This window comes from Gavia stellata, chromosome 5 (genome assembly GCF_030936135.1).
Source record: "Gavia stellata isolate bGavSte3 chromosome 5, bGavSte3.hap2, whole genome shotgun sequence".
NCBI lineage: Eukaryota > Metazoa > Chordata > Aves > Gaviiformes > Gaviidae > Gavia > Gavia stellata.
In genome coordinates, this window is record NC_082598.1 from 12374498 (window position 1) to 12401251 (window position 26754).

Here is a 26754-nt window from a genome sequence, read left to right on the forward strand (position 1 = left end):
ATTCACGATCCCCTAAATGTCAAATTCATATTGTAGTTTAATTCCTCCTGTATTAAAGCATATAAATTAGTTTTTCTAAGTTGCATGCCTACTACGTGCAATTTTTGGCCACACCAACTGACATTTATTGCCTCATTCTGCTTCTTCGATTTCCCTCCCATAAAATGGGAGGCTCAGATTCTGAGTTTTATCTCGGCGGTTCTTGTTACAGTACCATTTCTATTGTAGCTGGGATGCCTTCCCTGTATATTATCCATCCCATTATCCTGCTTGCTTTCCCAGCTTACTGCCAGGTATTCAGCAGATGGTTTAAGTTTCCCTCTTGCACTCGCAAGTCCTTTCTCTGATTAGTCCTTTGTAGTGCCTGTTAGTTTTGGAAACTAACACCTTTTGTTAATTGCTTGCCTTATCCTTATTACATGGCAGTTTTCCTGCGCTAAATGGCACATGTCAGCCTATAACCTCTACTTGAGCAGGTCTTTTCTTATCTGACGTTTACTCCATTAGTTGCTGGCCATCCGTATCAGTTTTGTAGGGTCAGCAAATTCCCTGTGCGGCAGGTCCGTTTCTGAAGGTGTGTGACCTGTGGTACCTGTGGTACCATCGCTGTGGCTCTCTCCCTTCGCTGCTAACCAGACCATACCCCTTTACCCTCTGACCTGTGTCACTTTGCGAACCGCTTTCTGGACGTGATGGTACTCTGTCACCTCATTATGAGACAGGGGTGGGATTTTTTTCAGTCCTCTAAGGATTTTCTTGCACCCTATCTATGGGTTTCATATACCACTTTTTCCCATTATAAAACCTCTGCTAAAGGCTTTGCAGGCTTTGTGTTTGATTTCTGCTCACTTTCATGTGTACATTTTTCTGAAGAAAACTAGACGGTGCTTTTATTCTAGTTGGGGGAGTAAAGGGGGATAACGCATCTTCCACTCTGGATCTAGGTCTGCTGTAGAGAGGTCCTCCCTGGGAGAAAGGAGCTAGGAGTGGGACGAGTTCTGGTTTCATTCACCCGACTTGGTGGCCAGCAGGCAAGGGCCATCATCACAAATTTCAGGGCTGAAGGAAGCTCTTTATTCCCAAGAGATAGCAGGGAGCAGAGAAGGACTCATGACTCAGTTACTTCTGAGCAAGCCCAGCTGCCTGCTCTCCATTGTGCAGAGCTTGGAGCGGACACTCAGCCTGACCTCACACTTTAAGTTTTCCTGCTTCGTAAATATGCAGTGTTGTCGGTGTCTTATACTTCAGTGCCTTGTACTAGAAGAGCCCACAAATGGTTATTGTTCTCTGACATGCGCGTGTGTGTATTTCAGTTAAAGATGCCCACGTATATGGTTCATTGCTGTGCAGGTGATGAGAAGTGTTTTCTCATGCGTGGACTTGAGGATGGAGGTGTTTGAGAGCCAGAAGCTTAAATTCAGGCTGTTTCTAAGTGGGACAGATTTTGGTAGGGTGCGACTGGTCAATGAAGGCATGATTAGGGGACTCTGCAAGTCCATTCCCAGCAGGGATGGGATTGACACAAGAGAGGCTGGGCAGAAAGTTGGAAGACATGTGTTTAGTTGTAGAGACACCATTTATTCAACTCTACCTCATTTACCCTTTTACTGTTCGTTTTCACTTTTACCATGGGTTCGTCCTCTTTATTTGGATCACAAGTGCTTCAGGGCAAGGACTGTTCAGCAGTAGTGCCAACTTTGAACCCAACCGCTAAGGAATACATCAGTTCAATTAGTAAATGATGATAGTTAAAAAGAAACATCTATTTCTTAATTTTATTTTTGTCCTAGTGATCAATCATTGCCAAAATCTGTATCGTTGCATACAGAGAGAGATATGCTTAATTTTATTGCGTTTTGTTTGTTTGTTTGTTTGGGATCATATTATCCTCAATAGAAAATCCAAATAAACACTAACCTGGATCAAAACCACTGTAAGGCAAAAAGAATATGAAGCAGCCCTACAGCCACTTTTTGCGACTTAGAAGGAGAGATACCTTAAAGCATACTGAGAAAAATCTGTGAAATATGATGATTTCTTGTGTTTTCCAGCATTTTCAAAGTAAAATTCCTTGATTACAGATTGTTTATGAAAAGCAAATTTCTTAATCTGTGTTGAGACTGGACTCTGTAGTCTCCATTTGCTATTAAACAGTCATATATATGGTTGGTTAGAAATTTAGCAAGTTGAAGTCCAAGGACATAGATTCGTAGAGTCTGTGAAGATTCTAGAATCTTAGAAGATCCTGAACTGGAAGGGACCCACAAGGGTCAGAGAGTCCAACTCCTGACTCCACACAGGGCAACCTGAAAGTCAAACCAACATGCAGTCCCCAAGCAGCATGAGAACTGCTGTATGCAAGCAGGTACATACATGTATTGCAAAGTCCCTGAATCTCAGGTGGTGTTTTAGCTCTGATTTTTAAAGAATTCTTGATTAGAAAGTACTTCGTATTTTATAGGGAAGAAAAACATCTACATTATTCCATATTTAATAGAATAAATAATTGTTTCTAAACATTTTCAAAGACAGGCTATGGAAAAAGCTCAAAATGGGTCTAGTGAGGTGCCGTGAGCATGGGAGAAGAGGAGCAGGGTTAGGCTGTATACCATGGCCTTCAGTTACTATTGACATTCACTTTTACTGGGAAGAGGGAAGCGAGTATGGGAAAAAAAAAGAGTTAATTAGGAACGCATCTGAAATCTTTTAAAAATGCCATTTACAACCAATGGTACCATAGGTTAGAAAGAATTTGCAAACAACTCATCTCATCCATTTCAGCGTGGCCTAAATTTGTTGCTAAGCTGTCTGGCTGCTGTTTGCAAAGACATCAGTGAAGGCGTTGACCTCTGTAATACCACCTTGGTGAAAGGGAACATGACACAGAGGATGGGTGAGGGCATTCTGTGGCTACCAGAACTTCACTTGAAGTTGTAAGAGGAGCCAAATGCCTCACCCTTTTCTGTAGCAAGGGCAGTGTACTGTTATTGCTTATAAAACAGGGGAGTTATGGGTGTTTGGCTTGTGTTGATTTGAGAAATCAGGTTAAAGCTATTCTGCTTTCTGGATCATTTGCAGCAGGAGTGTCAGCAGGCGATGTCTGAGCTGTCTCGCCTGTGCTGCTGTCACTGCTGTCTCTTGTCACGCTTCCCGAGTTAGTCCATCACACTAATGAAGTGCAATAGTCTTGTACTTTGTGCCCATGAAGGCCATGGCTGGTGCTGGAGTTTCACAGCAACACCATCAAAACCCTCTGAGCTCTTTGAGTGTGATTTTTCCTTTGCTGTAGCCAAGTGGTGAGACCGCAGGGGAGACTCAGGAATTACGCCTAGAATTGTAAATACAAATGAGTACATTATGTGACTGCATTATGATCATATAACGTCAAAATGTGGGTTATATAGCATTTAGCCTTGAAAAGGAGAAAGCCTGGCGAGTGGAGGGAAAGGCTGTGTTAGAGTGAAATCGCTTTCACTTTTCCTGCCTATTAATTTATATTCCTTTGGAGTGTTGCTATTTAGCAAAGTGCCTTCTGCATTTCTGCCAAGCTGAAGTAGCTGCTGGGAAAAACGTAAGTAGGCCAAATCCTGCAGATATCTGGAGAGCTCAGCCAGGGTGGCTGATGATGGTCCAAAAGAGTGCGGGGATGGATTTGACCTCACGCAGACAGCACAACAGTATTGCTGTAAGGTTGGAATGCCCAAAGTCAGTTGCCGCAAGATAGCGGATATGTAAGAATTTTTAAAAATGGAATAATTCATCATTTTGATTCAATGTGCAGAACCTGGGATCTTCAGATCCGCTCTCTGGGTCTCAGGCCATGTCAGCCGGGGGCTATTTAAAGTTACGGACCACATCTGGCATGGCCCAGGACAGTGGTGTACTCGCCAAATGGATTTCTGCAGTCAGAGCTCTTCAGCTGTCCTTACAGAAATGCTTGTTCTGTTCTCTATAGTCAATACTGGACAAACAAAGCAATGTTTTGTTTCGTATCCATTACAAAATGTAATGATATTTTCTGTAAGTAAGAAACCAAAGGGAAACATTCTGAAAGTCGGGGGAATTCTTGATTTCTGCTTTAGCTGGTGGGCATTTCTGCAAGGTCTACGAACTATCAGCTGTTTCTGGCTTCTCATCATGAAATATTTTCAAGCTTGATCATAGATGCATATAGATGCTTTTGAAGCATTGATGCTTTTTGTTTTCAAAAAAAAGAATAAAGAGCCTCCACCCCCTTTTTATACATTCTTTAGAAGAATTCATCCATAGTCAGCTGGTAAGAGCTTAAAAAAATTCGTAAGAGTTTCACTAAGCCATAAAATTTGCACTTTACACAAATAAGCCCTTTTTTTCTTTTTCAAACAAAGAAAAAAAGCAGTATTTCAAGTTTTAAAAAATTGGTTTTTGACGGAGATTGGAAGGTATTGAACTTTTTGTGAAATGATTCAGCATCAACTGTTGAAGTCAGTGGAGACTCAGCTTTCAACACGTATGCAGATTGGATCAGTTCAATAGATTTTAGTATGATTCAGTGCAAAATAGTCTTCAGCCCGCGTAGCAGAGTGAACTTACTGTGCTTTTTGTACATGGGTGCTACACAAGCTGTGTGGCTTTCACAGCCCTCCCCAGCAGCGTCAGAAGCTGCGGAGACCTGTTTTCACATTTACCCCCCTGACTAGTTTCTGTTTGCTGAACGAGAGAAAAAGCTGTTTCTTTGCTGCTTTGTAACCAAGTAGGCAATGACTGGATAAAAGATGGTGAGCAACGGAGGGGGAGAGTGTTCTGGCTTCTGTGAAACCTGCAGGGAAAAAAAATGATCTGCATTGTGAAAAAGGGAGGTGCAAACCTGTTCCTATCCCAGCACTTTACTCTGGGTTTAGCCAGTTTGTTCTCCAAGCCATCAGTCCCCTTGCCAATGCACAAGCCACGTTACTAACTTCATACAAATTTAGTCCAAAGCAAGTAAGAGCTACAGATTTTAATCCTCGTGGAGTATTCACATGATAACTGGGCAAGCAAGTATTGCTTTAAATAGCTCAACACATCGCTGTTATTCCAGTGATACGCAGTCTAACTCCATATGAGCAATCAGGGGAGAGATTTTTGGCTGCTAGGTACCTCACTGACTGCCTTTGGGAGAGAGATGTGCTTACAGCATCTCGTTCCGAAATCAGTGCTGTGCCCTCCTGCCCCAGGGGGACAGGGACCGCCTAGACTGGGGGGAGGGCTAGAGGGGTTTCCCAGCTACCTCAGCCCGTATTTTTAATTTTGCGGCCAGGCAGCTTGCAGGTTTTCCTTCTTTAAGCCTTTTTCCCCAGGTGCCCAGCACCACCCTGCAGTGCCTGATGCAAAGACAGCCATCGCTGGCACGTCCTACGCCCAGTCCCTCCGGGACCCTGCCCCATGGACGTGACAATATTTAGGCTTGTGCAGGACGCTATTTTTACACGGTGGCGGCGGCGAGGTGTTGGCTCGCCTCCCGCCTGTGCGTGGGTGCTGCAGGAGTCATCTGACCCCTGGGCACGTTGGTGTCGGAGCGCTCCGTGACGGCACGCTGCCGCAGCTCCCGCGCTCCCACCCTCCGGCTGAGCCCCTCGCCACCGGCCGGCCACGCAGCAGCGGCGCTTCTGGTGGCGTTTGCCCTCTCGAAGGCGATTCATGCGGGAATGCCGGAAGATACAGGTACAGTGGGATGACTCCACATTTTGGAAAGCCTAGACATGAAATGACTTGTTTTTCATCCAGAGCTGCAGTAACGAAATCACTGATACTGTCATGAGAATAATTATTCTGTGTTTGTGTGGAAACGCAGCAGAGTGGAGGAAGGTGGTTAAACATTTATTTTAAATTATGCTTCATATTCTTTTAATTATATGAATGATGATTTGAAAATTGTAATGATACTGACACTTAGCTGACAGCTCAGTTTGAAAACTTCCCTCATTTTATTTAATTTAAATTGACTTTAGAGTTTATATTAGCTTGTAATGAAAAAAATAAACCTATTGCTTTATGCAGCTATATTGGAGTGCTGTTCCTGTATACTTTCTCATTGTAATCTTGCTAAACACATGCAAAAATAGCCTTTAATTGCTGCAATAACGGTTCCTAAAACTCAGCAGAGATTTTTACTAACTGCCTTTGGATTTGGTAACTATTTTATTATAATAACGAGGGCAGGAGGTTAGCTCGTGCTAGGCTTGTTTATGTGATGTGAATTTTGCACTGAGCAGATGGTGAGATCTGGCGCGCTTGTGTGCTGGGTACTTGTGCTGTGTTGCATCTCTTATGCATGGTTGTATTCACATTCTGCTGGATGACACCTCTCCTTTGTCTCTGATCCCACAAACTCTGTAATTAGCAGTAAAAGCACAGGTTGCTTCAGTTGTGCTGTCTGCCTGCTGTCCTGTATCAGCCGTAGGTTTCTGGTTTAATTATGATCCATAGGAAGTGCTGGGAAAGGCATGCAATCCTTTTCTCAGTGCCAATTAAAAGCTGTTGTTTCTAAGTAGTAGAAGCAGGTATATATTTCAAAAAGGAACGTGCGTCTTGAACCGTGTTATTTTGTATTTTGGACTACATGAAGGAATTCAATTAAATAGACACCTGTTGACATAAAGATTTACTGAATTTGCTGAATTACCTGTCTTATGGTATAGGAACTAAAGAGAGAAGCAGTAATAGCACTTTGCTTGCAGGAGCTACGGCAGAGGTCTTGGAAAGAGCCGTGAGCGATTCGGGGGGGTGCGGCTGGACCTGCTTGGTGCAGAAAAGCCCTGTTGGGGAAGTGAGTGAGCTCCTGTGCGCCAGCGTGGGGACAGTTCAGCCCTCTGTATGGCCAGCCGGAGGGCTCGAGGGACTGTGGAATGTGCACATTCAAGGCAAAACTTCCTTAGCTTTCCATTTATCCTTGAGATCTTCTGCTTTGTTGAGAGATGTGTGGAAGAAAAAGGTGTTGCGTTGTAATGACAAGGCACTGTCTGAAACGCGTTTGAAACAGCTTTTAACACAAGCTGCTAATTGAGAAATAGGGTAAAACAGGTTACCGCTAGATATTTAACGAGCATTTGCAGAGCATCCGTTTCTAACATAACTGCTCCTCAGGCAGGTTTGGTGCCTGTCCATTTGGTCACACTGTTCTCCCTCCTGCCCCGGTGCCTGGACCACCGGGGTGTAGAGCTGGGCAGGGCTGGGGCTGGGGAATTGCTCTTCCCTGCTGCCAAGTGCAGTTGGAAGGATGGATGAGGAAAGCTTGTGGAGTCTCCATTTCACAATCGCCCTTTCTCTCATCTTTTCTGTGGAAAGGACCACTGGGGAGGTCTCAGGCCCCCACAAGGCTCCATAATGAATCACCAGTTCTTAGGAAAAAAAACCCAACAAACCCCTTATCTAAAGTAGATTTACAGCTCACACCGATGTAGTTCTCTGAAGACTGCATGTATTACCTATTACTGTGTTATATTAGGCTTACCCCCACGCCAGCACTCAAGTACTCCTCGTTGCTGTATTTTACACACAGACACAAGGCAGGGAGGGAGCAGGGGCCAGCTTTAGGCACTTAAAAAGCAGGAATAATGCTTTACGGGATATTTAGGGGCACTTAAATGCTTGTTTCCTTTGCTTTCATCTGGGCGTTCTTAAATCCAACCCCGAGTGTTTTGACTGAGGTGACACAAGAAGGGTTTGGCAAAAAAACAACTTGAACTCCAATCTCTAATTCCGGTCGGGTGCTGCTGCACTCATCTGCTTCTCCTTTAATCCTGCTCAGAGAAGATTGCAAATTTAATTCCCCTCGGCTGCTGTGAACCACACCCTCCCCAAATCAGTTGATACAGCATTTCAGCAATCAGTACTTTGTCCTGTTTCTCAAATACTTAGTGAGTAAATGGCCTTTGGGTCTCATATTTGTTTATTTTGATTTTCAGTCACCACCTCTAGCTATAGAAATGAAAGGTTTCAGTGTCAACACAGAGATAATTTTCTGCTAATTCCTTCATGCAGAATAATATCCGTTAGCAGAGCTGTGCATTTTTGGTTTGGAGTTGGAATGTGGCCTTTGTTGAAAAAACTGAACAGTTTTATGAACTAAACAGCTGATATTGGTTATTTTAGATACTAATGTCTTTTTGCTCAAACAAAATATTTCCATTTCATGGAGTGAATGTAATGTGTAAAGAAGGGATGTTCCTGGTGAATTTATAGAGGAGCCAGTAGTGCTGATAGTTGCTAAAGAAAATTGATGTAGCTTTTCTGCTGATGGAGGGTTGCTGTTGAAGGTGAGTGATACGATATTTGTATGAGCCTGAACTGAAAGGCTTGCCACTTTTTTAACCCAACCTCAAGAATAGGATTAAAAACACCAAAACAAAACACAAAAAGAGCAGGGGAGGGGACACCCTCCAACCCCTTTGGTTTTCCTTTTATCTTTAGGCTCTGGTTCTGCACTATCCCTCCAGGAACCTTGGTGAGGAATTAACACTTTCCCTGGATTGACAGGTAATTTTGGAGATTACAAAAGCTTGTTATTTAGGAATAAAATATTTATTCACATAAATGTTGTTTATCCATTCAAATTACAACTTAGGTTAGTTCCCAGTACTCTTTAAAATGGCCCCATGAAATATCACAGAACAGAAAGCACCTGTCAGACCTAGTGTTCAGCTCTGGGGCCCCCAGCATAAGACAGACATGGACCTGCTTGAGTGGGTCCAGAGAGGGCCACAAAGATGATCAGAGGGCTGGAGCACCTCCCGTACGAGGACAGGCTGAGAGAGTTGGGGTTGTTCATCCTAGAGAAGAGAAGGCTCTGGGGACACCTTATAGCAGCCTTCCAGTGCTTAAGGGGGACCTACAGGAAAGATGGGGAGGGACTCTTGGTCAGGGAGTGTAGTGATAGGACGAGGGGCAATGGTTTTCAACTGAAAGAGGGTAGGTTTAGATTAGACATTAGGAAGAAATGCTTCACCGTGAGGGTGGTGAGGCACTGGAACAGGTTGCCCAGAGAAGTTTTGGGTGCCCCATCCCTGGAAGTGTTCAAGGCCAGGTTGGACGGGGCTTTGAGCAACCTGGTCTAGTGGAAGGTGTACCTGCCCATGGCAGTGGGGTTGGAACTAGATGGTCTGGAAGGTCCCTTCCAACCCAAACCTAGGTTTCTAGGATTCTATGATTCTAATATTAAATTGTGTCATTTGGCCCTTTGTCATTTCAGGCTTCTGTAATCACCAAGAGCAGTATGTCTAACAAACTGTTTTTTCAGAATAGGGTTAAATAATGTGAAATAAATGGGATATGTGGCCTTTTTTGTGTCCATATATTGAACAAAGCAGGTGAAAATCTTTAAGCTTCATTTTTGAGGTTTGATCAAAGATTGAATGTATATTCTTAAGCATGAGACTTCTTAAATTTTCAGTACTTGATTTCTAAGCTCAGTAACTGCTTCTATGGGTCTTTATACTAAGTTAAACCAAAAGGCACCAAACTGGAAAAAGCATAAGGACTGTGTTGAATTCTGCAGTTCCTGGACATATGTTTCTTTATCAGGTCTGTAATCTACCATAAAGATTTTTCTCATTTGTCTACTCAAAGCCTGATGGCAAAGGGGTTCGTCATCCTCTGCGTGGACTGGTCCTAGACAAGGTCATTTGCCAAGGGTTTGATTTCCCTCAGCAGTTTGCTCACAGCAGAGAGATGATGATGGGAGAGCGGTGACATTTTCCATCCCAGGCTCCAGAGTGAAGCATGACCAGGGACTCACGCATCTTCTCCCTTCTGCCACCATCATCAGCTTGTCTTGCACTGTTTCCAAAACACTCTTGTCTCAGCCAAATCTCATCCTCAACCCTGGCACCTCATCCTGGTCCCCACTGCTATTAAATCCTACTTAGTCTAGCAATGCCGAAGGAGCTGTGTTTATTCAGAGGGGGATTCTTTTGACCACGTATTGTGGATTTTTGTGGATCCAGTGTACCTGTCACAAAGTCCACCTCTGTCAGGCTTCAGCCTTTGCTCCAAAGTACTTCCAAAAACAAGGTGCTGTGCTTTCTTTTTAACATTTATACCCAATGTATTTTATCCTGTCCTTTTTTCCACCTTTATAAAAAGCTTAAACAGTTTGTCTGAAATTTTTCTAAAGAAATGAGCTCAAGAACACCAAACATGAAGAATGTCTGTATAAATGGTTGAAGTCTGGTAATGTTATAAGCACACTGAAAACATCATTTTACAGTTGCCATAAGGTTAATAATGAGTGATACCGCTGTTGTCTCTTCCCCGTGATACTTACAGCAAGTGCGTATGTCTTGAGCAAGCAGTATAGAAGTGAATCTGAGGAATGTATCTTATTTGGCAATTTGTTTAACAAACCATTGCTAATTCAATAAGCCCTACTTTATCCAGAACTACAGAATTATGTACTGCGTAGCCTGTTGGAGAGAGCTTGAGTCTTGACATCAGAAATACGTGAGCACTGGACATTTGGCAAGATTATTGGCAGTGATGTCCCCGGCAGACAGGTCTTGTACACTAGTGAAGTGCTGGGGAAAGCGTTTGCTGGTTCCTTTCTTGCCAGTTTTTGTCCTTGTCAAAAAGTATGTGCAGTCAGATCTTTTTAGGGTTTAAGGATTGGTAGAGGTACCTCTGGTAGAGCAAAATGCAGTCTGGGAGAAAGGGAAGTTGGCGAATCAGGCATTCCTTGGTATTTTTGTTCAGACAAAGTCATTTAAAGTTAAGAAGGAAATCTCTCATTTCATTAAATTCTGCAGATCAGAGTATAATGTAAGCATTTAATTTTTAATGAGCTCTTTAGTCAGTTATGATCCCATGAGTAGTCTCAGATCATTACATTCTATCAGTAATTCACTATTTCACTCATTAAATATGTTGATTGTATCTTCTGCTGCTTCAAAGACTGATTTTGATACATAAAGACATAAAAGTAGACTGCTGAAAATTGCCATGTAAACCTATTTCCTTAAAAATTATTTGAAACAGAAGTTAAAATTTTAAGTTGACTAATATTTGCCAAAGTTGTCTCAGTAGTTGAAATTGCAACATAAAGCACAATATATTTTAAAATATTCAAACTTAAACTAATATATCATTAATAACATCATTATGTTGGGCTAGATGAATGAATAAGTATTTAAAAATGTCTTCAGAAGCACAGTTTTAAAATGAACCCAAAGGCACCGTATTCCCACTGGGGCTTTGTATGAAATATTGATTAGCTTAGTTCTGAACTGAGAGGAAAGCAAAATAATTGTTCGTCTGTCTACCATGCATGTTTTAAATATGATTCGTGTTACTTCAAGTTTAATGGAAGAATTCCAACAGAAATAATATCTTTTTTAATTTATTTTATAGCTGAGGTGTTGGTTTTTTTAAAGTTCTAAATCTTGATCCAGAGACCTGAAGAGAAGCAAATGCGGTAAATAGTCCTGCCCTGTAGCTCTGGACGCTGAGCACCACATGCAATGTGGAAAGCATAACTTTCTGTTTTCTGTCACTTTGCAACAACTTTCAGTTTGCAACGATTTTCACAATTGTTTCACAATTCACAAAACAAATTTGCAACAATTTTCAATTTTCTACTGCTTTGCAACAAGTGCGGCATTGAACTCCCAGGTGCAAGAAAACAAACAGAAAAATGACAGTTTCTCTGGAAATGTGACAATAATTTCACTTTAGGGAAAGGGGGTATGTTTGGCATGGAGGGCTGCCCTCGGGGCTCTCCGGCCGTGCGTCTGGGTGCCTTCAGCACATGCTCTGCACTACAGCTGGGACTCCTTGGCCAGATTACTGCCCTGCCCATGGGACACACCATGGCACGAGATCGCAGCCGTCTCTGTGCCTCCGCACCGGCCAGGTGCTGATGCCTCTAGAGAGACGCTACTCAGAATGGGAAGAGTCAAGCATGTTTTCAAGGTCAAATGTTTAATCATTCCAATCAGAATTTTATATTTCAAACGTAACTTTTTAGGCCAAAATGTTCTGGGTGCGGTCAGCTCTTTTTAAGTCAAGTCTTCCATGAATTAAATGCTACAAATTTGATGTTTGTCAGTAATTCTGGAGGGAGCAAACCTTCTTTATCCATAGCTATAAACTTTTAGCAGCTACTCTACTAAGTAACTCAGGAAAATATTCTGTTTCGGTTTCTTACAGGATTGATTCTTTTTCAGGGTGGGAAGTTTGTTTTGGGCAGGTTACAGTAAAGAGAAATTCTTATGTCAAAAGTTAAGTATTGCAGAATTCAGAGTTTTCTCTGTTTTCTTTTGAGGAATAAGGCAGATGTTCATATTAGCTTGAACCATGTGCGCCATTTGCCCTGTGTAAATTTGAGCATCTGCCTTTCTATAAGCTTCTAATTGCCTGTCATGCTGTGTTGTTTTTATTGGAGATGTACTTAATTATAGCCAGGGCTTCAGTAATAGCTCCAGAGTTCACATTGCCTTGAGCAGGACTTTTTTGAAAATCCCAGAATGCATAATTTCAGCAGACGAGGCAGAATACTAATGGGTGGTGAATAATGCTATGAACAGCTCAATCCCATATATCTCCTTGGGAAAAAAAACCCAAACCACTTTACTTACAGGAGTAGAAAGTGCCGGTTTGGGCAAAACTTGCAGAAAATCCCCTGGAAGACTGGGTGGGAGGCTCAGCATCTCATTGAAATACTGACTCCTTAAAGTTGGTGGATGTGGAACGAGCTTTTAGGTATCACCACTGTGTTCTGGTGGTACAGATGAGGGTGAGGATAGAGGAGGAAGAGCAGCAAGGTCAGATATTAGAGAACAAGAGCTGGATGACGCTCATTTACTGATTTTGGTATCATCTGCTATCATATCTGTTCATAGTGACAGTACCATCACTGCCTCTCTATATCATCCCTGCCTATGGTGAAGCTATAGACATTACTGTTGTTCTGTTGTTGTTGGGTGGGTTTTTTTAAATTAAAATCAATTTTGTGGGGTTTTTTCCCTTTTTTCTTTTTTTTGTCTCAGAAGTCTTTTTTTCTGAAATAGCAACTCTGATATTGCAATAGGAATAGAAACTAAAGATTTTGGCCAATTGAGTTTAACCTAGACTCTTATAAATTTATTCATTGTGTCGCAGCAGTCTCATACAAAAAGTTACTTCCCAATTATTTTTTTTTTTAATGTTGATGAAAGACAAGGGTTACACAGCCATGGCATTATCCCTCAACTAAACTCTGAAGGGAAACACGTCTGATTCCCATCCATACTTAGTGTATTGGCCTATGAGAGGTTGCTCCATCTTGACTGGTTGGTTGCTAAGTTTGTTTTGAAGCTAAAATTTAAAAAAATTCAATCACTTTGAAATAAACAATCCAACCTTAGAATAAGCATGCCGCATTACAGAAGAAGAATGTCATTAAGTGTGTAATTTACTTAAAATGCTTGATATATTTTTCTGTTATTAGGTCTTCTTCACAAATGAAAAAAGCTAAGGCTATTGAGTTATAGTACAGCCCCTTTATAATTAGCTGCCTTAATGTTTGCTCTCTAGACCCCTAAGTACACTGCGATAAAAAAATTGATGCAAGTACTGCAGCAGAATTGCAAGAATAAGGTCATATCTCACCTGTTCCACTTAACACATTGGGGTGCCAGTTTATATTGTTATTATCAACAGCCCAATAAATGCAATTTCTAATTTACATCACAAGATGGCAGCAAATTTTTAATTCACTTAATATTTTACTAACCTAGGTAAACCTAATCTGTTGAAATCATGGTTTACTTACAAAATGACAGCAACCTTTGTTTAATGATAGGGTGTATGTGGTATTTACAGAGATGTCAATGTTTCAGAAGTATGAAGTCAAAACATCTACAGAAGTGTATTTCTATCTTAAAATCAATTAAGAAGGCAATTACCTTGAACTTTAAGGGTCAGTAGCTCACAGTGTAATAGTTACTGAATACCATTAAAGGTATTTTGGATAAAAACACTAGCTTTTATTTGTAGTCTTTGATTTATTGAAGAGGAAGTGCAACAAAGCATTTTTTGAAATTCAGGCAGAGGCTCTCAAGACTTGATCATGTGGATTCTTTACTCTATAAGCAGTTCTGATTTATGTTTGCAGGCGTGAGCTTTGACAGTTATGAAATGAGAAGTTTGGCTCAGCTCCTTTAGCAGATCTTTTGTCCTGTGTTGGCCAATACCAGAAGTTAAAACTGTTTCATCCTCTTGACCTGTTTTTGTCCCAGGTGTTAATTGTCATTATTTGTAGGTCATACAGAAGATGGTTTTATTGCAGTGATGTATCTGATGGCCTTTAAAATGCTCTACCTTTTGTTTTCCCTTGCAGTTTCACAACCACAGGCTGTACATAGCCAACTGGAGAAGCCATCAAGTACTGCAATTCTCTGCAATAACTGTGGAAACCCATGCAAGGGAGAAGTTTTGAGAGTTCAGAACAAGTATTTCCATATTAAGTGCTTTGTTTGCAAAGGTAAGTGTTTGTGACAGCTATTCCTGAGTTAGGGCATTAGCATTTCATGGTCCCGGAAACTTCACAAACATATTTTACAATGCAATCCATGCCCGAAATGATTTACTGTAAACTCTGTGACTGCTTACTGTAAGACTGTAAACATCCTAAATCCTAAACATGGAGTATGTTTTGAATGGATATAAACCTGTGGAGTTTACTATAGAGCTGGGACCTGACAAAGAACAGGTTGGGAGAACTGGTAGCGAAACATGGTGCGGGGTTAGGAGAGAACTAACATTTACGAAGAAATTTGGAGGGTATCCCTCTCCCAGCTTTCTAATGCATGCCATGGGGTGGGCCATAGCCATGTCTGTTCAGACTCTCTTGTGTTGGACTGTGATGTTTGAATCCCAGTGTGACCCTATGTGCTTTTCCATTTTTTGGGGGGGAGCTACTTGGTTTGCTCCAGGTTGGTGCCGGGCTGTGATCTAATACTGACACATTGTGAATGGCAGAAGGATGATCAAGGAAACAGGGAATTAACTGATACAACACCCCTTCTGTAGATACTTGGTTGTTTGAAAGGTTGTCTGGAAGTTGCAAAGATCTAATTTGTTTTGAGTGTACAAATGCGTAAATGTTAACTGAAGTTTACTGGACAACCTCCTTTCTTCATTATTAAGGAGTACTTCAAATGACACTTATTAATTCTTGTAGCACAGCCTAGAAACATGATCATGGCTCTGGTCCAGGCTGTGTTAATGTGACTATTTCTATTTAGAGGAAACTATCAGAAAGAAAACTGTCATTATGTCAGCTACACTGATATTTTTATAAATCCCATAGGATTAAGTATATAGTATTCAATACCTGAGTCTATCTTTAATGAGTTCAGCTCAATAACTGTGTTCTTTGCAAAATTACACAGCAAAAAACATAAGCATAGTGCACTATCCTAAATAGCAAAAATATTTTGGTCACCTATTCAGAACCAGAATGGTACTTAAAGCAGAACACAGCCTTCTGTAAACTCTTGTAAAGCCACCTGTTCTCATGGCAAATTTTATTATCAAATTAGTTTTTCAGACCTAACTCAGGAACAGAGCAGCTAATTTGTTATTCAGGAGTCTCGTCTCCTGCATGAAGTATCAGTAACACCCTGGGATGAGCTCCATATAATTATCTTGGTGAAATTCAAGCCCCCTTTTATACAGATCTGCTATGACAAAACATTGACAAGTCCTGTGGAAGAAATGAGACACAATTATACATCCACAGTTTCATTTCATAGGGCATCTCCTTTTAGAGGTTGCCAGGTCACCCGCAAATGCAGCAAATGGATTCGGAAGCTATTCACTGATCCCAAATTTAGGCAGTGTGGAGGCTTTTTTTCCCACCCCCATGCAGAAGATGATGATGAATGTACTGCAGAAGCTGTATTACCCCTACCTGTCTGTAAGAGATAAGGAGTTCGTTCGCTTCAGGCAAATCTTGGATATAATGAGGAAAAAACCCCACTATGTTAACAAGGAAGAAGCAGAGTAGCGTCTGTCAGCCTCCCATCAGACTCAGCTGGCACAGAAGGTAGTGTCAGAGACACGTGGTTAAACTGCTTCTTGGTGTCAGGGCTCTTGGAGTACTTATATTCCTCCTTACTAATCATTTTGCTAAGTTTGCACACATGGTTGGGGTTTTTTCCCCCCTCATTATTTAAATGCCATAATTCCTTTTATCACTTTTCAAGGGTTTCCATCAATTTGCTGGCATCCTTCTGGTATCTGTTTTTGTTTTGATTCTGGGTTTTATTTGTTACTTAAGAACCATAAGTTGCTTTCTGGTGTGGATTTACCACATTGTTATGTGAGAAGAGCTTAGGAACAGAACAGAGCACTGAACGTACATTTCAGTAGCTAACATGAAGGGGAAAAAAATCAGGTTAGGCAAATGTGATTTGGGTTTGTAATTATGTGCTCAAATCAATGGATGAAAAATTATAGTTAATGTGTTAGGATTTAGCAAAGGAAAAAAAAGTACTCCGTCCTCCTGGTCAGCTGACCACTTACCTCCTTTCAGCCTCGGAGGAGAGGTTCGTGCCGCATCCCTTTTCCTGAACACCTTTTCTTGTCACACTGCTGGACTGTTGTGCATGGGCAGGGTGATGATCCTGGGAATATATTTACCTTACAGTTGACTCCTCCCTGTGGTGCATTTATTTTGATGGTACTCAGTGGTGCAGTTTGCCCCCTCTCACCTCATCCGCCAAAGATAGCACTTTGAAAGAGGCTGCGCGTCCAGCACAGGTGCAGGACAGTCCCGGGACAGATAATCCCACGTGTGGGCTTGCCGCGTTGCCCTGCTAAGCTGCCTGCCTGCAACTGTAGGCCTCTGTATTAAACCATCTCACAGCCTTCACCAGGAAACTTAGATATTTGTAAAACTGCAGAAAATTATGTTCCTTCTCACAGTATTTACAGATGTACAATGATGGAGACCACAAACTAATAAAGAGCCCATGAAGAAGAATCACAAATGACCATGTCTTGAGAGGATGTCTAGAGGTATTTGAGGTCTGTTTGAATGACTTGATCAGTGACAGATATTACACTGGAAGAAGTCACACTTACCTTTTTAAATATGTGCAAAATGTGAAACCATTTCTTTGATAGTGTTGGATAAATTATGATGTTTCGGGGGGCAGAGGCATTTAATTTGGGGGTTTTTGGGGTAGAAAGGTAGTTTTGTATATTGCCATACTGCCATCTGATTATTCCTATGGGGACTGTGAGTTTCAGAGTGGTGACAGCAAGTATGTAGGTGCCTTTTGTATTTAAATTAAATTATATAACTAAGGAAGGTGAGTAGAAAGTTACTTATTCCCATCCAGTTCTTCTTACATTCCCCAGATAACGATTCTAAAGAATTTTAAGTTTTAAAAATCAGATGATTCTTCTTGTTATGCAAGATTGAGATACACGTCCAGATTAAAAATTTTAATAGCAATACTGTGAATATCTGCTAGTTTTGCTCAGTATCAAAGTTTAATATGACTTATGGAGGTAAATAGGCATTATAAATAAGGTTTATACTCGTATCTATTAGTATATATTGTTTCTTGTTAAAGTGCACGTCTAATCTGCTAGTAAAAGGCTGTAGGGAACATGCCATCTAGTTTCACTTCAAATTTTTACTCAGTCTTTACTTTAAATATCTCCCATTTTAGTCGGGTTTAATAAAAATGCAGTTTTAATAGAAGTAGATGCCTTTGAAATAGAACATTTTATTGGTTAGACTTCAAGGGCTTTGGTTCCCATGTTTGTGAATTCTCTTATTATTTCATACTGGTGTAATGAAAGCACCAAGGAGAATAATAAAAGGTGATTAAATACTGATAACTCAGACTATCAAATTAAAACAAATTGTGTTGTCTAATTCATTCTGAGGGTGTCTGTCAGGTCAGGACTGCTTCTCATATGGGGTATAGTATTAGGCAAATAACTCACTTGGAGCTTGATTACAACAGCATAATTTAGTGAGCCAGTAGAGACACAGACTAATGTAGATTTGTAGATAGGAGTCATGTAGGTGCTGCAATTATATTATCCTGGATAGCCTCTTTGATCTTTCATAAAGGTAGAAATTACCTTGTTTTAGGAGTGTTTGTCAAGTGTTTCTTTTTCTGTGATGTGATTGCATCTGGGCATTTCCAAAATAGCAGTAACCTATGTCAAATACAGTAGTTAGGAAATATTGGAAGTGTGAATCAAAGCCCAATGTTTCTAGGGGGTCTGGAAAACGCGATTACTATAGCTTTATATAAAAGCAGAGAGTACACTTTACAGTATTTTATATAGTCACTCTAGCAGACCAAATAATGGACAATCCATAGTATGTTTGCAAATCTATTTGCGTGCAAAAACTCCTGCAGCCTCCACCCTGGTTAAATGGGAAAAATCCGTGCAATCCTGCAAAAAGCTGTTCTTTGTACAAGATTACTCATGTGTGAGAAAAAACATGACTCGTAATTTTTGTCCTTTACTCGTTTGGTCTTGATCACAGAATCATTAAGGTTGGAAAAGACCTGTAAGATCATCCATCAACCAACACCACCATGCCCACTAAACCATGTCCCACAATGCCACGTCCACGCGTTCCTTGAACACCTCCAGTGATGGTGACTCCACCACCACCCTGGGCAGTCTATTCCAGTGTGTTACCACTCTCTCAGTGAAGAAATTTTTCCTAATATCCAGTCTGAATCTCCCCTGGCGCAACTTGAGGCCATTTCCTCTTGTCCTGTCACTTGTCACTTGGGAGAAGAGACCAACACCCACCTCTCTACAACCCCCTTTCAGGTAGTTGTAGAGAGCGATGAGGTCTCCCCTCAGCCTCCTCTTCTCCAGGCTGAACAACCCCAGTTCCCTCAGCCGCTCCTCATAAGACTTGTGCTCCAGACCCCTCACCAGCTTCGTCGCCCTTCTCTGGACACGCTCCAGCACCTCAATGTCCTTCTTGGAGTGAGGGGCCCAAAACTGAACACAGTATTCGAGGTGCGGCCTCACCAGTGCTGAGTACAGGGGCACGATCACCTCCCTGCTCCTGCTGGCCACACTGTTTCTGATACAGGCCAGGATGCCGTTGGCCTTCTTGGCCACCTGGGCACACTGCTGGCTCATATCTAGCCAGCTGTCAACGTCATGAAATGAAGTAAGCTTGCAATCCAAGCCACAGATGTAAAAACACAGCCATTGTGCTGTAGCAGCTTCGCTGTGTACGTGACTGTCTTGTTTTACCCCTAATCAAAATTCCTTGGATTGCTGTCTTGCTATGAATGCAGCATGTGCAGTCTTCCATGCTGGCACAGCTAGCAGTTTCAAGTATACTTTTTATCCCATGAATTTTCATCTATTTGTTTAATTAACCTGTTAGAACATACCACATTTTCAGCTGGAGTTGGGTATGTGTTTCTGTCGGTCAACATTTCTGATTCTTGTGGCACTACAGTTTCCTGGGAATTGTGAAAATGCCCTGGGCTGGATATATCACTTTTATACCATTTTTTCGGTAGAACATACAACACAACCCAGAGTTGTATCATTTATTGTGAAGCCATGTTAAGAGGAAGAGCTAACACTAAAAGCTATTTAGTGAAAAGGTTAAAAACATTAAGTAACTTGGTAATAGGAGTGATTTGTTTGTTAGATCAAATGCATCTGCTAGGTTATAAATATGTTAAAAGCTATGCTGTGTAATCTGAGGGACTCACATTTGAACATAGCTACGGGGTTTCACATTTCGGAATGGGAGTCATTTACGGGAAGCTCGCTAGTAAGATTTCTGAGTCCCAACTTTTGGCCATGCAGTAGCAGTCGATGGCATGTGTGGTATCTTAGGAACTGGGGATGCAGCGTAGGGGCTCTTGTTCATCAGGCACTCTCAGCAACATGCTCATTGCTCCCGAAGTCCTTTAGGAGTTTGCAGTCCCAGATCACACTAACTCAGTATAGTAGGAAAAACTATGCTTTCAATGCAATACTCTCAAGAGTCTGGCTGGACACTGTGGTGGGTTTGGGACTGACTTACCAATGTCATGTCAACGTAATATTTTATTTCACTGAAATAACGGTAATAATAATGACAATTATAATCAGTTTTGCCTGTGCAAAAGGGATTTAATGCAGTGGCCAATGGTTCTGTGTTGTGATTTTGAGATTTTTAAACTTAAACTTTAAAAATCATTAATAACAAACTTTCTAAAAGGAACTCAATAATTGAAGGTGAAAAAATTTTCATCAGTGAACTCTCACAATCATGAAGTAATTGTTAATTTTTCTGTTGTTTTGATCACATCCTTGTTAGCTGCAACCTTCCTTTGGGTTCGTGAAGAACTTTCTGCAACCCCTCATGTCTTGGTTGTATACCAGTCACATCAGCATTTTAGCGAAAGCCTTATTTCATGGCATATAGTTCATACAGAGTCTGATGAATTTTAAGAGTATCTTTCATGAATTTACATAATATAAGTGAAGTGTGGAAAGGGACAGGGGAGGAATCACGGTTAAGAGCATTGGTAAAGGAATATCTTCCTAACATTTCAATAAAGGTTATCTCTCTATCCACCACAGGAAGCCAAGTTTCTGTTATTTCTGGTTTCCAACTTGATTTATCTCATTGAAAGACACAAAGTTTCTGGGGTTTTAGGTTTTCAGGGCATAATAAAGCTATACAGGCTTACTCTAGTCTTTATGCCCAGGCTATTACATAATACACCTGCTTTACTTTCTTACTAATAGAAATATATTCATTGTCTTGCTTTTCTCTTTATTTATATCCTTCTAGTCCAAAGATAGAAGTTATGTTAGAAAGTTAAGTGTTCGTTAAACATATGGATAGGATTTTCAAAGAAGTAATTGCTGAAATTTCGGGGAGATGATCAAACTACAGATACAGCCATGTGCAGAAGATGTTTCCATTGCGGAGGGCTGGTTCCTCACTGGGAAGAGCTACCTGGAAGAGGTGCTTAACTGTGCTGGGAATGCTGAGGTAGATTTAGACGAAGACACCAAATAAATGGAGAGTAGTAAAACTCACTCTGGTTGAAGTCAAGGTAGAACCGGGACAAAACTGAATGCATTTAAAAATTACGCCTGATGTTCGTTAGATAAAGTTTTGGATGGAAATATAAGCTTTGCAGACAGTAAAGTTGTTATTCAGATAAGGCAGTTTTGAGCATACATAATTTCTGCCCACATTAGATAGTGTCACCCCTTGAAGAGCCAGCATGCTGGAGTAGTTACTGGGCATTTTGATGCACTAAGGTGATGTGAAGCCTGCATGGAGACCTGGAGAGAGTTGTTGAATAAAATTCATCACTGCCATGGTGGTGTTATTCCACCTCCCGCTTTCTGCGACTCATTAACACGAAACCATCTGCCATATCTCATAGTCAGAGCAAGCACTTAATTTGCAAACCTGTAACTGGCACCCAAAGCATCATTATGAAAAATCAGAAAATATTTAATGTTGTTGCTTTACGTGTGTGTTTTTTTTTTTTTTTTAAAAAAGCAAACTGTTTTAATTAGTCTGGCAAATGACAGCAGTATTTTATCATGAACACTTAAGATGTTATTAGGTTGAAAATGGATTAAAGCGCATTACTCTGCTTCTTAAATTTCTATAGAATGCTTGTAAATTTTGAATGACCACATAGGTTCCTTAAAATAATAAATCAATATAAACCAGACAACTTTTCCAGTTTTCCTGGGGGTTGTTTCAGTAGCTTGGAGCAGCCACGTACATAGTGCTGTGAGGATCTCTCTCACCCTTAACACTACAGGAGAGCTTTTATAGGGCAGTAACACTGTCTTTAAGCTACTGGGAAATTCTGCTTTCCAGAAGGGAAACGGAAAATGGAAATGCACTTTCTAATGCAAAAATTACTAGATGTGTAGTTCCCACAAATTACAGGAGTCAAGTTACATAGTGCACAGGAATCTCCCCAAACCCGCCTTCATCTTAATTAGTACACCTGAGTCGTTAATGTTTTGTTAGTCTCATAAGAGCATTCTGAATCTCTAAGGGTTTTCCTGCACTGAAATGTGTACTCCACAAATTGATTTATGGGTATCATGGCCAGTCTAGCTTGTGCAGATATGCTGTACACTGTATCCTTTATAGCTTTATCAGTGCTACACATGCGTGGTGAAGAGTTGTAAGATGAATAAGATGTAGCCCACAGTTCTCTGTATCTTACCTGCTCCAGAAAGTTGGTCTGGTTTTCGTCTGGCAGAACTGCCTGCCTTCCTGTGGTTCCTGGCTGGGAGCTGGGGAAGGGGCCAGCAGGTCTGCCCCAGACTTTCCTGGTGCTGCATACTCCTATTTTTGTTTACGCTGGACTGTAACAAAATAAGGTGAGAGTCCAGTCCTTGATATTATAGCTGGTATTTCAGATATTATAGCTAAAATGCTGCCAGTGACTGACAGGCTTGAGTATTCTTGATTTCATGGACATCTGCTTGGAAAGACATAGATATAATCACTCCTGCCTCAGAAGAGTGATTGGATTATATGGATTATATACCATCGCAATGTTCTTCTGTCTTGCTGCTGCCTCACCTATAGACTGAAGTTTCAGGTGTGAATTGTCCAAGAGGGCGAGTGAGATGATATTCCCATATGGACTTTGCATGCTCAGCAAACTTCCATCTGGGGAAGACTAACCCAAACCTTTGTGAAAAGCTTACCTGGACTCATACGCACCAGACCACGCAACGGAAGGAGTATCACAGAGGCAGTTATCTTCAGGAAACGGGCTTAGACTGCTTCAAATTAATTGCAGGTCAGTTTGAAGTTAAGTCAGAGCTGTAGCGGTGGAAGTTTGCCAGGTGATTGCTATTGCTTCTGACGGGCATAGTGTCCGAGAGAAATGTTCCAGATAAAATCATGGGCTTTTGGAGAATGGGCTCCCAGACTGCATCAACGGTGTATGAAGACATGCCGTTTAGATGCCAAAGGAGAATTATGTCAACAACATGCTACGTGTGATTCTTGGGAGCTTAGTCAGCCACCAGTGTCCATCTCAGAGATGGAGAAAAATACTAGAAACGGACATAAAGCCACAGTGCTGAGGAAGATGACTTTTATTTAGCTCTGAGCAAGCAGAGACCTTTTTCTTGTTTTCTCCGTAACAATGTTATGAATGGGTCTTTGTTCCTTCTTTTATTTTCAGGGTCTCTGCCTCTCTCTCCTGTGTTGGATTCATGCCTGGTTGCTTACGTCAGGCAATGAATGGGAGAAAAAAAAATAGCCTTCATACATGCAGTTGCAGGTTGGTAAGCAAAACGCCTGATTGTCTGGCAGACTGAAAGCAAAATGGCACTGTTTGGATGACGAGAAGACCAGTGCATTTTACTGTTACAACCTGCTGTAGTGTACAGCAGCACAGCGAGCGTAGCATCCTCTGAGCCTTTCAGTACACAGCCGATTTTCAGGCCCAGCACACAGCCAAAACATTAATCTACTTTCAGTAGGCTCATTTGCCAGCAAGGAAAACAGAGATGCATTTTGTATTCGTACAGTGCAAATGGAATACTGATGACATACAATAGCAGGCTAGCAACGCGCTTAAAGTGCATTAATTAATTGCTATTGCTGCTATTTATTTTTGTGGGCTGTAGGCAATAAAGAATTATAGAGTTTGATTGATTGTAAAATCACACAGCATAAATGACCATGCTCCAGGTGCTGTTACAGACACCAGGCTGGGGAAAAAAGTAGCCTGTTTCTAAGCAAGTAGAGGAACCCCTCAGATCTGTATGAGGTATTTTGGTGTCAGCTAACTGCAAGCCATCTTAATGAGTGGAGTTACTGAGTTGTCAGAGAAGCCATCCTGAGGTACCCTCCTCAGAAATGGTGTGGATATCTTCCATCTCAAGTCCCACAGCATGTCCCGATACTGGCTTGCTGCCAAATACTGTAAGAGGAGACAAACCATTATTTATTCACTACTTAAAAGTTACTCCTACAGCTCGTAACTGGTCAGGATAGGGCATTGCCTTGGTATGCAGGGTAACACCAAGACAAGCAGCCGAGTTACTCAGTATTAGGCTCTTCATTATCATAAGTGCTATGTTTGCAGTGCTTGTCTTGTTTCGCTAAGATGAATGTCAGTAATGGTTGGAAACTGTTTCTAGGTTTTAAATAACCCTACCTCCACATACTCATTTTGGATGACAAGTGTTGGGTAGGAGTGGATCTGTGACATAACACTGATTTCCTATCCTAGGAGAGTAAGATCTGGTAGTTGCCATCAGACATGCTCCCTAGACTTCCTCCAGCCTTCCTTTCCCTGATTTCTTGTCTCTGCAGGTGTGCAGGATCATCTCAGCTGGGCAGTGTCTCTGCCCACGTAAGGAGCAAGCAAGGGACACAGCATCTCACCCAAGGGGTGGCTCATGGGTCTGTTTTCAGAGCTACTCTTCTCAGCTTTAAATTGGGACTATTTTAATATCCAAGCCAGTATTTAACTGGAATCCCTGTGTTCTCCTCTGGTCAGCTGGGTGTTGAGTTAAATCGTGTCAGATAGTTCAAAGAGTGCAGCAGCACACGAGGGTTCGTGACTCGAGTTGTAGCTGGTGGTGGAGTGATGTGTGAAGAGCAGGGGAGGAGTATTTGGCTTGTGGAAAAGCTGTGACTTCCCCCATCCTGCAGAGTCAGTGGGTAAGAGGGAGAGTATAACCATGAAGACTCCCTCCTGTGCTCCAGAATCATTTATCCGCTAGATTTTTCTTCATTCATGAATAGATATAAAGACTTTGCAGAGGGTGGCACCTCTGTCAACTGTCATGCATGTGATCTCTGTTATGGGCATGTGCCAAAACAAGATGGAAAGAAAGGGCCAAAAGCCCACCCTGCTCGGTTTTCTGTGCCAAAAAATACATTAATGGACTCTCTTTCTTAGGAGTTTTGCTTATAGCTAATCGTTTTGGAGGGAACTCTAGAAGAACTAATGACCATTGACAAGAATTGAGATTAAGGGGCCAAATGTGGCATCAAGGTTTGATACAAGGTTTCGGAACCTCTTAGACTGCTAAAACACTGAGAACCTGTATGGAAAGTGGCATCGCTGATACAGATAAAAACTTGCATAATGGCTATGCCTGTTTGAAATCTTTTCATCCCAGTTTTTTTTCTGAAGAATTGTTTTACAATGTACCTAACGTTTTTGCATGAAGTGCCTGTTTTTATTTAAAAGCTGTAATGGAAAAAATACTTTTCTTTAATATGGCATGTGTGAGATCACTTCAGCTAAAGTCTTCACAACTTACATTTTTAGTGACATAAAAGTGGCTGTCTTTATAAAAGAAATATTCAAGAAAATGATAAACCTCTGCTATAAACATGTTCTTGCACTAAACTGAATCAGTAGTCATGCTGACGTACATCAGGAGATTTAATAGCCTTGCTGAGCGGAAGAGGGTATCAGATCTCTGAAAAAGAATAAGCATGTCGACCACTAGTCTCAATTCAATTTGTTACCAATCTAATTGGTTCCAAATGAATTTATACTATAACCTGTTTATATGTCAGTTTATTTCTACTACTGTATTACACAGAAAGTAGTACTGTCAGTGAAAAAGAAAGAGCTTCTTTCCTTATTTCCCATGCATTTTGTGCTGTAACCAGAGAATTCAAGGACTTGAAATTTCATGCAGTATCAGTGAACAGCTGAATAAAACTGTTCAGGTATTAGTTATATTGTAATGTTTGCTAAGTACTGATGTTATGGAGGATGACAGATGCATCTGCTTAATTAAGCAGAAGCATTAAACAGAAGAACTGTGTTTCTGAATGTTGATATTGATATTTTATGGATTGTATTGGGTTTAAGGTACCCAAATCCTAAGAAATTTAAAAAGAAAAACTTTTTTTTCCTAATTTCGTCCAAGCTTGTCTCACATTTGATGCTTTTTATGGTTCTGTTAATCTATGATCCTTTAAAGGATAGTCTTTTTAAGGCTACTATTTTAACCGTATCTCATAATCCCTTTTTAATATTGCTCAGACTTCATTCCAAAGCTATAGAGATCTGAGGCCTTTTTTTCCATCTTTTTTCATTCTTACTGGGATGCTTTTCCACAACATCTTTCCCGTGATTATTAGAAACATTTCTATTAATTTGCAGCCTCCATTTATTCATGGCCAGGGTTTCCTCACTTGTGACAGCATTCTCATTGTATTTAAATAGCTCTTCATCTTTTCTTTAACTCGCTCTGTTTAAACCTCAGATGTATGTTGAGATATTAGTTGTTTCCTAAGGTTGGGGTTTTGTCTTAGGCTAAACAAGCCAAGTTCTACTTGTCTCTTAAAAGAGGCTTTCATTCCGTAGGTCATCCTGATAGCCCTGCTCTCCTGTGAATCAGTCTTTTGTGGAAATAACTGAGCAAGTTATACCCTGTGCGCTAGATGAGGGCTCTCAGGTTTTACCATCTTTAGTACTATCTAGCTCTGTGACACCTGCTTGGCCCGGTGCACCCTTTCTTATTACTTCAAAACATTAATGACTTGTAGTTGTCCTGTGATTGCCAACATTTGCAAGGCTTTCTTTCCTTCTGCCACTCAGAAGGGAATTTTTTTGTTGCTCCTGTTTGAATGGAAGGCATTTCACCTTGTGCGTTTAAAGGTAATCCCTTCACGTCTCAAGGTATCCAGCTCCCCTTCTATCCAGCTCCCCCTCTGCACCGGTAGTGCCTATGGGCTTTGGGTCATTGGCGCACTTCATTGCCATGGGTCTGCTTTCCTGT

General features: G+C 41.2%; 1 protein-coding gene across 1 annotated transcript in view; it reads left to right on the forward strand.

Annotated features, from left to right (window-relative positions):
- Nucleotides 1–5666: 5666 nt before the first annotated feature.
- The window catches only part of ABLIM2 (actin binding LIM protein family member 2), a 117651-nt gene continuing 96563 nt past the window's right edge, over nucleotides 5667–26754 (forward strand). The window contains exons 1-2 of the mRNA XM_059817401.1: nucleotides 5667–5682; nucleotides 14330–14473. Of these exons, the coding sequence (XP_059673384.1) occupies nucleotides 5667–5682; nucleotides 14330–14473 (160 nt within the window). The remainder of the gene's footprint in view (nucleotides 5683–14329; nucleotides 14474–26754) is intronic.